This window comes from Diorhabda carinulata, chromosome 7 (assembly GCF_026250575.1).
Source record: "Diorhabda carinulata isolate Delta chromosome 7, icDioCari1.1, whole genome shotgun sequence".
Classification (NCBI taxonomy): Eukaryota; Metazoa; Arthropoda; class Insecta; order Coleoptera; family Chrysomelidae; genus Diorhabda; species Diorhabda carinulata.
The window spans coordinates 16,994,846-17,007,622 of NC_079466.1; the positions used below are offsets into that span (position 1 = coordinate 16,994,846).

General features: G+C 31.9%; 1 protein-coding gene across 1 annotated transcript; it reads right to left on the minus strand.

Annotated features, from left to right (window-relative positions):
• Nucleotides 1-1,388: 1,388 nt before the first annotated feature.
• LOC130896871 (protein spaetzle-like) lies at nucleotides 1,389-9,957 on the minus strand. The gene is made up of 7 exons (XM_057805234.1): nucleotides 9,954-9,957; nucleotides 9,521-9,778; nucleotides 8,527-8,683; nucleotides 6,067-6,309; nucleotides 4,392-4,593; nucleotides 1,673-1,768; nucleotides 1,389-1,554 (listed from the first exon to the last, which is right to left on the minus strand). Exons 1-4 carry the CDS (start codon nucleotides 9,955-9,957, stop codon nucleotides 6,114-6,116), a joined length of 615 nt encoding a protein of 204 aa, XP_057661217.1. The 3' UTR covers nucleotides 1,389-1,554; nucleotides 1,673-1,768; nucleotides 4,392-4,593; nucleotides 6,067-6,113.
• Nucleotides 9,958-12,777: the final 2,820 nt, after the last annotated feature.

The following is a 12,777-nucleotide window of genomic DNA, read 5'->3' on the forward strand; positions in this document are numbered from 1 at the left end:
AACTAACAATCGACAACCAGCTGCTGATATACAAAGTCACACTAAAATCCATCTGGAGTTATGGTATTCAACTATGGGGCACAGCATCCAACTCAACTATAGCAATTCTAGATTTCAATCAAAAGTACTCAGAATTATTGTAAATGCTCCTTGATATCTACCCAATAGCGTTATCGCTTGTTACCTCCAAATTAAGGGCCGGTTTCTTCACGTTCTAATAAAGTGCCAAATAATTATTAGCCACATAACTTTAGTGGAAACTTTTAATTGTCGAATAAATGTTTATCGTTTCTTCACCCTAGATGGTTTAAATCCGAACTAACTAATAAGTATTTGTCACTTTATTATGTATTTAATAAATAGTCGTTCTTCTATTGAGGGTTTCCTATGATTTGTGGTTTTGGCAACGATCTGTACGTAATTATATTTGCACGTGTTTTGTTAAGGTTTATGACGAACCTAATAAGCTTGTTCCGAAATCAATTCTTCATCAAACAAATCTTCTAAATCTTGAAAAGCATCCATAGTAAATATTTAATTATTTGTATGACGAATATTTTCAAAAATGAACTAATGAAATATAGGTATAATAGACAAACAAACGACTTTTGATGTATATTGAACTACTAAACTGTTTATTTGATACTCGTGACTGCCTAATAACTTATTTGGGAAATAACTCGGAGGTTTACTTTATTAGAAGGTGAAGACACTGAATTTTTAGTTATTGAGTAAATAATAGTAGGGACTTTATTAGAAAGTGAAGAAACCCGGCCTAAGTCAGTTGAAGAAAAAAATATCTCACTTCCTCAAAAAATAATCTTTGCGCATGGAAACCCATCCCAATACATTGGCTCAACCTCTAATGAGACCTCCCACCCAGCGAAGGCTTAGAAGGCATCTTCTGTGTGACCTGCCTAACAGATTTTAGTGTCATAGATATGTTGTGTGGTTGTCCCTCGATCAAACGATTTTTTTCAAGTGAAGAGAAATTGCCACTGGGTGATTCTCCTACGATACGCTTTATATTGCTTTAAACCATTTGCTCATTCTAAAATTTTACATATTGCAAATAGAAAAGGGGTTAAAATAAAAAATAAAATAGATTATAACAACATAAAATTAATAGAATGTAGTTTATTTATTGTTAGTCTTGAAAAAAATTGACAGGCGATTACAATGAGCAAAAGTATGTGACAGGTGAATTGAAAGGAGCACAGTTGATGAGGTAAAATAAACTTTATCCTGTATGGTTGAAATTTGGATATATTTTTGAGTAAACGTTTAGGAATAAATATGTACAATGGCAGGCGGTGTTGGGAAGAATAAGACCATGATAGGTTAGGGAAAAGCTGCTAAGGGCGTGTGAGTAAGAGGTGTTACGTGAATGCATATAGTACGAGTGACATGTATGAAAAAAAAATAAATACAATACATTTTATTAGTTTTAATGTAATCTACATTAGTTTTTACATTAATTCTCTTCATCATCATTCTACACTTCACTTCTTCTATTTTCATCATCATCTGACCTTTCTATAATATATTCCTCTTCTGAAAATAGAAAACAAAATATTTTAATAAACCAATAAGGTCATTAAGAATTGAATGTCAATCTCAATTAAATAGGACTGTATGCTAAGTCTTTTCGAATAAAAAAATTATATGTTACCTAAGATATATTCCTCAGCTTCAGTTGATTGTGCTTCGCAGTATGAGTAGCCTCTTGTAAAAGTATATCCTTAATAGAAGAAGGAATCGTATTCACCTGAAACCAATGAAAATGGAAAAATCATGATGACCATCAATTAACTTCCAACTGTTATTTCCAGTGGTAAGAATTATTGGTTCGTTTAAATGACAATTTCGCCATATATTTATAATATATGCAGTTCTCAATAATTGTTGTTGCAGTTCACGTTGGCACGAAGGTAGATTTCATAATTCATAACTTCTTACTATTTTCATGAATATTTTAGGATTAATTGTGTTATATGTAGCAAGAAACTTTTCATAAAGCCCATCACTTAATTTTGAACATTTCGAATCGTACATTTGGCATACAAATTTCTCGAGTATCGGAATTTTTTTTCTTTCTTCTCTACTACTTCTATATTTCCTAATGCTTTGAACGCCTTCTGATACTAGTCCGGTCAAATTAGACCGAAAAATAAATTCCCATCATGCTGAAAAAAATGAGCTTTTCGCGATTATCAGCAACACGATAAGTTTTATCATAAAAATTATCTACAAAAACTGTCATATAACGATTCAAAATGTTGTAAAAGTTATAATGTTTCAGATTTACTCTCCTATTTCATGGCTATAATTATTGCACGAGAAATAGCAAAGCTGCAGAAAACATCGTCGAACTTAAGCAACATCTTCATCAATTGATAATTTATTTGATGAACTTATGACAGTTCCAACCAGTCAACAGAAATTTCTTACGAATACTATCGGTTCATTTCAATAATGTAAGAAAAGTTTACTGCTGAAAATATATTGTTGAAACCATTAAATACCATAACAACTTTTTGAATCATTAGATCTCAGAAACAGTGGCTTGTAGGAAAAAAAGTATTAATGCGTTTTTTGTAGATAATTTTATGATTCACAATTTTCATCTAAGGTATTTTTATGATAAAACTCACCATTTCGCTGAAAATTGCGAAAAACTCAGTTTTTGACCTTCAACTTTAAATAAATTTTTTTCCATACACGAAAATGATGGGGAACATTAAAATTCTATGTTCAATTGTATTTTAAACAATTTTACTGATTTTCAGCTTGATGGGGATTTATATAACTTCAATTGTCTAAGTTGACCGGATTATACTAGATTTCCGCAATATTTGCAAAGGTTTTTTTACCTCTTCTTAAAATTTTGTATACAGTTCAGAAATATTTATCCATTTTTTAACATTATTATTGTCATATTCCATATAGATTTTTAAATTATTATCTACACAAGTAAAAATCGTTGGCACAAGAAATTCTTCTCATTACATTGTTGGTCAAGAGCAGGTATACGTCCCTTCCTATTAGATAAACAGTCTCACTCGCACCATAGACGTAACACCTTTTACTCGCACGCCTTTAGCACCTTTCCATTCGCCTGTCAAGGTCTGATGTTATTCAAAACCGCCTGTCATTGTACATATTTATTCTGAAATGTTTAGTCGAAAAAATATCCAAATTTCAACCACAGGAAAAAGTTTATTTTGCCTCATAAACTGTGCTCCTTTCAATTCACCAACTCATTGTAATCGCCTGTCAATTTTTTCCAAGATTTACAATAAATAAACTGTATCCTATTGAATTTTTAATCTCACGGAAACAATTTTAATACTCTGTTTATTTTACAATTAAAAAAATAAAGGGGCTGATAACATATAAGGCTGACGCCTGCCAGGTCATGGCTATTGCCCTTAGCATGATATAAATCATAAGTGTACGAATTTCTGACCTTACAGGAAGAGGTTTCACTAGCTCTCCAGCTATAAAAAGTTTCCCACAAGAAAGAAGTTTCTTCAAGTTAAAAGAAGTTATCATTCGAAATCAGAGTATATTATTAATAGCATTTGCAAGACTCATTGAAAGGTTTTTTTTATATTCTATCATAATATTACTGATTATTGTAATACAATTTAATTATTTTAATATTGGGACGTCGTTGGAGGCGGCATGATCCTTTGTTATCCTCTACTTTTGCCATATTTTTTGCTCCTTCAAATAAAATTTTTTTTTCGGGGCTGTGCCTTCAGCAGTATTAATTTTGTAAGAACAGCAAATAAGTAAATGTGAAAAGAGACAATTAGTCTTATCAAATCGAACTCTAATAGCACTGTGACCTCACCGTCAAAGAAAACAATGTTCGACTGATTGACGAGCCTATTGGCGGCGAGCTTAGTCACTGGTTTTCCATTGAGAACTCGGAATGTCTTCATTCTACATCCAATTTTCATCACCAGTGATAATTATTGAAATTATTTAATTAGGATCCGCATAAAGACGACCGTTTGTTTTTTTTTTCAAACTGAAGCATGATTTCCTTTTTAATTATCAGTCAGAAGTGTTTCCAAATCAGTATCACATACAGATTTCACGATATCATGAGATTGTTTTTTTTTCAACTTGAAACACAATTTGATGATAATGCGTTATTCTAGATCGATGTACATACAGATACTGCAAACACCAATTCAATAAAGCGGATATAGCAACAGAAAGATTAGTTTTCATTTTTTATCATTTATCAATTTATCATTGTTTGTCTCATCACATGAAATGAATAGAGCTAGGAAAATTCCTAATAACAAGACCATCCAACATGTCACTAGTAAACACCAAACTACCAAATTCATGGTAAATAATACGTGCTTACGTACCTAAGGTATGCAATTTTACCTAATAATGGTACTACATCATATTCCGAAGAAATTTGTTTGTTCATCTGATGCGAGTTCAAAATATTCCGTAGATGTTGTTCCGGGCTATTTTCATATTATTCGCAAAATTTTGAATCTGTAGCATATGCTGGTGCTTCATCCAATACGAAGTTGAGATCTTCCGGGAACAATATTGCGGATCCTGCAAATAAAGAAGGAATGAAAACACAAAAATGTATATAGTGGGTGAGTGGGAAGAAACGGATCAAACTACATGGGTGTACTATACAGTAATAAATAATGTGAAAAAACTTCAAAGCTGTTGCTGTATTAATAGACATATCGAATTTCTGTCTCCAAAAATTTGTGGCTGCATACTCCTGAGACCAAAAATCTATGATAAAAACTACGGTATCAAGTGGAAGTTTACTTTGTTCTAATCATGTTCCTTTCCGCAAACTTATTTCATTACGACAGTCTTTCTCCACTCACTCTGATAATCAATAGATAAAGGTTAACTTGAACCAGTTGCTTTAAGCAAGTTCAACTTCTAGTTATTTTATAAAATCATTACAAATACACTTAGTTGTGGTATGAATTCTATAAAAAATGTTTAAGAAATGCGGGGTTTTAGTGCAAAAAAAAAACAAAAGCTCATATTCATTTATTCAATGGTAGTTTGTTTTCAAATGACAGGGTGAAACAATATTTTATATATGAGCATTTTCTTTTAACCACAGTGAAGGGTTTCCAGAGCGTCTGATTGGTCGAAGTGGTCAAATTGGCTTCCAAAGATCTGAAACCTCACAACTTCAAAGTAAAAGTGAACAATCATGATGCACTAATTCGACGTATTCAAAATATTGAAGGCATTTGTAAATCAATTAAGAGACTAGCTGGCGCTCTATATGGACGAAGCATAAAATGTTTAAAGGTTGATGTTTGAACGATCCTTAATACTTATCCTTATGTCTATTTACCCTTTCGGTTATAAAATGGGGGGCTGAGTTTCTTTTTCCATCGAGTCTTTCTTCCATTTCTTTCACTCCTTTGTTTTTGTTTGTACCGTATTTAGTTTTTTCACTCTACTCTTAGTCGTTTTGTTGATTTCGTCCATCCAGGTGTTTCTAAGTCATCTTTTATTTTTGTCTTCTAATATTCTTCTTTCAATCCTTTCCTCATTCATCCTATGCACATGTCCGAACCATTTCAGCTGATTTTTTTCTATGTAGCTAAGTAGAAAAAAATTTGAAAATCGAATAACATCAGATGTTTACATCCTTTTCAAATGTATAGAACACTTCTGTAGTTTGGCTCGTTACTTCTCACTCACCCAGTATTTGATGTGCAATATAAAAATGCTCCATTGAAAAGCAACTTAGGTTGATTTGGGACCGACTTCATACTTTACATTATATAAATAGGAATACTTACTTTTGGTAATTTTATTCCGTGCCTTGACTTCAAAATTCATTTGTTTAGTCATTGTTATTGGCAGCTGAAATATTAGTTTTGGCAAAACGTGTTAAAATTTTACGGATTCTTTGAAAATTAAAATATATAATATATATTTATTATATCCATCTCATTCAGCTTTGTGTAGTTGATCATGTCAACCTTCTATTTAAAGAAAATAGATTCTAATGAATAACATGTAAAATATATATACACATACCTTGTTGATTTAGAATTGCCAAAATACTGGACGGACATCAGATGCTTTTAAGTTCTCCATTGGAAACGAAAATCAAATTTCCTTCTATATGAACAACAGCATGCTGAAGGAAGCTTGAAACTATCTAACTCAGGTAAACCGACATCGTTTAAAGAAAGGAGACGTCTATAGATGTATTTCTGTTTACAAGCTGTGATGAAGTATTGCGACTTTTCACCAATAACATCACATTTTCTACCTGCCCTGAAATAAGAAATAAATCAGTGACAATTACATTATTTTATAAAATTTGTACCCACAGTAATTTTTTTTTGTAACGAGAAAGAGTTGTGATGAATATTGATGCACTCGTATCCGAAAAGCTTTGTCAATCATTACATTTGATGATTAAGATAAGTATAAATTATAGTTTAAAGAAACTAAAAAAAGCTTTTAGCAATAATCAAACTAAAAAGCTGGTATAATAATAAGCTTACTGATAAAAAATTTTGTCACTATCATAAAAGCGTGAGGTGGTTTATATAATGTTGTTAAACCAACTTTGCGTTTAGTAACCAAAAGATGTCTGATTCTCAATCAGGGGATTTTTTCGATAACTGAAAATTATTCATTGAGTATGACTTTCTTTTCAATTTTTTATTTTTGTTAATAAATTCAAAATGGCTCTCTACGGTAAGATAGACAGTAATGTTTCTAGGTGGGTTTCTTATGTAGGAATTATCTCGTCACTCCTGATCGGAACCGTTTAAGATCTTTTAACCATATATTAAGTTATACAATAAGTCTCTTATTTTATGCGCCATTAACTTATCGTCTCGGATATTTAACTCCTACTTGCAATTGTATTCGTTAAGATTTATTGTAAACTCACCGTCCTAAACGTCTTACTTAAGAGGTTCCTATGTCCCTTAGACACTAGTTCCATTAACTTATCAAATTACTTATCCTTATTTTTGTATTGATGTGACGTGACAACCATAAATATAATTAATAATAGCTGTTGTATACAATAGAATTAGTATTTAAGAGAGCATAAACTAGCATAGATTGTCCTATATAGTCTTCACATCCAACAAGAACAGTAGGCAGATTATTGAAACCACTTTATCTATTTATATTTCAAGTTAATAACTAGTATTTTCAAAGTTGTGAATTAAGTTATATAACTTAGGTGACAAATATAAATGCGATCCGTGTTTCTAGGATAGCTAGAAAGGTAAAACTTCTAGCGTATAACTAATAAATATCTCTCCTGTATTCTCCATTTCTTCATTTCCCTAACTTACTCAAAATGGTGATATTGAAATTTAGGATCGCATATCACTAGTTAATATTTTTCATCATTTTCATTTCGGAAGAGAGAGTTAGTTTAAAAATTGCATAGAAAGCATTCCTCGCTTTCGTAATATTTCAATTAATTTTCTCATCAGTAATTTTATTCTCACCAATAACTATTTTTTCACTTTTTAGTTCGATTATTTCTAAAAGCGTATTTTTTGACTAATTTTTTGTTGTTGTGTTAAGAGTTGCATCTTGATTTTATTAGCCTGGGACTGCCTTCTTACCTAGTTCACCTGCGAGTTGTCTTTCTCGCTCTCATATAAAGGATAGAAAAAGAAATTTATGAATCTTGACGAGTCGAATCAGTATAATCAGATATTTTGATAGAATTATTGTATTGTCGTTAGTCTTTGACAAGTGCAAAATTTGAATCAAATCTAATCTCTCATAGTACAAAATTGAGAGCAAACAGTCGGTTATAAACATACAAGTGAAACTAATAGAAAAGTACTAAAAATGAAGTGGTATTAAGCTTGTACTATTCAAATTGATTGGCCCTTAAGGCTCTGATCTCATAGTTACATTTTGGGATTCAAGTTTTATAGATATTTCTGTGAAATATGACATTTTTTCTCAAAATTGATGATATATAACTTTCACACACTTTCTATATATAAATTGATTACAGGTGCCCCTTGAAAAAGTTCCACGTCTATAGGAACAGCAAAATAATTGGGATTTGCTTAGTAAAAAGTCGCCATCCGTATTCAAGATAAATGGCGTTAACGAAAAACGAATCACACATATTTTCAACGATTACAGCGAATCTACTGGCAACATTGCAATGAAGTTTTATACAAATATATTTTGAAAGCTAATAATAGTTACACGGGACACTAGTTCGTACCAAATAGTAATGAACATAACTTTTTTAAAGTTAAATTTATTAATCAAAATTTCGAATGAACATTATTTGTTGGAAAATAAATGTTTCTCATATCTTAAATCGTAATTTCTAGTATAAACTTTGTTTTCTATCTCTAAATGGATAGCATTATTATCAACTATAAACCCTATGCTAAAACCACCTTCTATTGAAAAATACATAGTGATAAATTTGACTAATTATTGTCAATTATTATAATAATTTTTCCTTTTATAATAAATAACTATACTCACGTTAAGCACCTTTCCACCACCACACCCTGTTTATATTCTTCGTTGTCTCCTTGATTTATAATAATTTTCCATGCGTTCCTTGTATTTTTAGCTATTTTTGGAAATATTGTTGTAACTCTAGATTTGCAAACAAACTCTTCATCATCGTCTCTGGTATCTAAAACATATTAACGACATGTATTGAAGTAGTATGAATTATATGATATAGAAATGACCATTAAAGTCAATGCGGATTCAGTTATTTAAAATTACGAAGTTTTTGGATGGTGCTGAGTTCAAATATAATGCTGTCCAGAATGTGGCTATTCCGGTTATACCGGAAATAGTCGTAAACTTTGTTATTTTGAATTAAACCTAATATTTTTCATTTTAATCTCAAAATCTCCATGAAATTTCAAGTAAAATTGTCCCATACCAAAAAGTATTTTCGAGATATTTCGATTTTCAAAATTTTGAAAAAATCGTAGTCCACAGTGACCAACAATATCTCTATTAACTACGACGAACTAGTGACTTGAAATTGAATCCAACAAACTACAAGGGCTTGCCTACTAACTCCATAATTTTGTACGGAGTGTTTTGAAATCAGCCGCCAATTCGCACAACATAAATCACGTCAATAGCTTCATTACTAAGGAAGATATCGTTATTTAGTGTGAGCGAGGATTTTTTCAAGATTTTTAAAATCATTAAAATATCTCGATAATACTTATTTTTGACATGGCGACATTGTTTACCGATTTTATCTTAAATTTCATGTAAGATAGAATGAAAAATATTAGGTTATATTTAAAATATCAAAGTTTACGTTTACAAACAAGCTAGCCCCCAGATAAACAACTACCAGCATAAAGTCATATATAATCATTAATGAAGTTATCAAAGAGTTTAATTATAGGGTCATATACTCATTATCAAATTCATGCTTAATTATACTTGCTTACATCCTGAGGTATAAAAACGTATATTTAAACAAAAAAAAATGGAATTTTACCTAATAATGGTGCTACATCAATTCTGAAGAGATTCTTGTTCATCTGATGCCAGTTCAAAAGATTTTTTAAATGTTGTTCCGGGTAGTCTTCATATTCTTCGCAATATGTTGAATCTGTAGCACATGCTGGTGCCTCGTCCAAAACGAAGTTTAGATCGTCTGGGAACAATATTGCAGATCCTGCAAAAAAATTAGAATTGAATCTACAAAAACTGTAAATACAGTGCGAGTGGGGCCGAACAAATGAATGGTGATGCACTAATTAGACGAATCAAAAAAGAGAGCAAAAGGCGCTCTATGTGGACAAATCAGAAAATGTTTGAAAGCTAATTTTCCGCTGTGATTAGATAAAAATCGAATAACATATAAATGTTTGAAGTATTTTCAAATGTAAAATACACTCCTATAGTTTAATTCGTTCCTTCCGACTCACCCATTACAAGAGTTGCTACTTAAGTTTTGAGATAGACAAATAAAAACAAATAATTATAATTTGATGTGGCTTTATTATTTTTCAAAATATTCCTTATTAAGATCAATACACTTTTGCATGCATTTTAACCAATTATCAAAGCATTTTTTCCATTCCGATTGTTCGAGAGTAGAAAAACGTTGACCTCGCAATTTATTGTTGCTCTGCGGAAATAATAAAAAATAATTCCCAACATTCCCGTGCTCCCAACAAGTACTGTACGGCGGATGACTCACCAGTTCGATGTTTTGACTGTTCAAAAACGTTTTTGTTTGAATTGATGTGTGAGAACTCACATTGTCTTAGTGGAGACTAATTCGTCTTCTGCGATCGGTTTTCGTGATTTCTAGCAAACAAATGCTGGTGCACCATTCAGAAGTGACCGTTTTACGTTCACCTTATGTTGGATTTGGCTCTTCTTGATGAACCATACAGTAAATTATTGTGTAGTTTCGGGTTCATATGCATTCGAAAAACCAGCGGAACACGATGGCTCGAGATAGTGCTTCATCACCAAAAATCAAAGCGAGTTGATTGCCACACTGTTGTTGGTTTAATAAACGTTGAAAGTCACAGAATATCATCGCACGAAAGTTTTAGCGATTCAATTCTATTTTTTGACCAAGATAAATGTTTCAAGTATCTGTAAACCACTCAAATAGCACTCGTATAGCAACACGTTCTGAGTACATTCACATTTAAAAATATCAAACTCTATGATAGCAATGTCAGATTTGGCATATTCACATCAGTGTTGCCATATCTCAAAACTTGAGTAGCAACCCTCGTATAAACTGACATGAGATATGAAAATGTGATCCCTACCTTTCATCCCTCACGAATGCCAGGCTTGTTATACGACAGTCTCTATTGAAATATGTTAATTTATTGCAAAAATTAACATTTTTTGAATATCACACCTTGAATCCTGATGAAATTTGGTACATAATACATAGAGAGTATGTGAGTAACGATTTTGATCCTAGGGATAGATAAAGGTAATTGCATTCCGAAAGTTTTTTGAGTTCCATCCGGATTTTCACCAAGAAAGCAATTCCGCACTCTATTAACTGATAGTCGATTGTATTCTGAAGGACCAAGGTCAACCCTTCCAAGCCGCATCCATTCCAATTCAGGCTAGGTTGGTGTAAAGAAGGCCCAGATGGCTGGTTAGCGTTCCAAAGTAATACTTAATCAGGATATTATCGGGTTAATTCTGAGTTGGTTTGATTAGGCTAGACTAGGCTAAGACTGGTTAAGTTTGTGCCTTTGAATGCCCATCCTGATCCGTTTTCTCAATTTGGCGTTTTTTGCTCCGTGAAGCACCTTATCGGTTGCTTAAATCGTCACCATTAAAAAAATCTTCTCTATATTGAACCCTACCGTAATCAGGGCCATGGTTCTCTTCCACCTCTTCAAATTTAATGTTTCATATCTTCAAATGTAGGCTTAGCCACATCTGGTTCCATATGTAAAATTTCATCAGAATCAGAGGTGGGTGGTATACCAAAGTCTTAACCAAAAATAGTATATTACAATATAAGTGGATATTGCTCTTTAAACCACGCGGGATTACGAAAAGTTACAGTGAAGTTAAAAACCGTTAGAAATCCTCATCCCTGGCAATATAGGGCCTTAATTTCAGCGTCGCATTTAGAGAGTTTCTAGCGGAGGCTAAAGCACCAGGCCCCAAGCATGAAGGGGCCCCTCAAAATTACTAATTTGATCGTTTATTTTAGAAGCGATATTGGATCTACAGCAAAATTTGCCAAAAATTTTCCAAAACTTGTTTGGAAATTTAAATGAAATGAATGAATTACTGTAATTTAATCCTCACACTCATTTTTTATTCTATATAATAATTTCATACTCCAAATAATAAAATATTCTATATTCAAAATGTAAATGATGATTTAGAAGTGCGAGTAAAATTTCTAATAGAAATATATTCGAATGATCTACAACTTGAATGATTTAGTGAGTTACAGCAATTCATTCCTATCATCAAACTTCAACCCTAATCGATTAATAACACAAATAATTCATTAATACCATTGATTATGCTAAATTGGATCGTTGAATCAGTTATCATCGTAACTTTTCCGAATGTATATTTATAGCCTACCGATTGTGTACAGTAACTCGTCTTTGTTTAATGGAAGGGCCTTTTCATACCAGTTGGCGCAAAACAAAATAAATATTTTCCATTGTTTCAGACCTGGGGTCTTATTCCATGATTCTGATTTCTCCTCGTTTTCCCATTTTCTTATAATTGGAATATATTAAGTTCATTACCTTTTTGTGCTTATTCTCTTTAGGTCGCAACCAAGAATATTTTTTATACTGCCAGATTAATTAATTCCTCTTATCAAACTTCAATCCGAATTGATTAATAATACAAATAATGCATTAATACCATTGAAAATGCTTAATTGAATCGTTGAATCAGATATGATCATAACTTTTCCGAATGCATATAGGTATAGCCTATAGATTGCTAAAAAATGTACATCGCTCTACAATATTAGATAAGCAATTGTCGTCATTAACAAGGCTGTGCATTGAAAATGAGTTGTGATGGAATATAAATTTTGATGAGATAATTGAAAATTTTGCCACAACTAAATCGAGAAAGAAGTTTATTAAATAAACTTAGCCCGCCGCTTAATATACAGGTATTGCTACTGCTATTTTTCATCCTTGGTTTCTTTAAAGGATGTTAGCCTATTTCCTCTCAATTTGTTGATTTCGGACTGAATTTTTGCTTTGAATTATATACATAGTA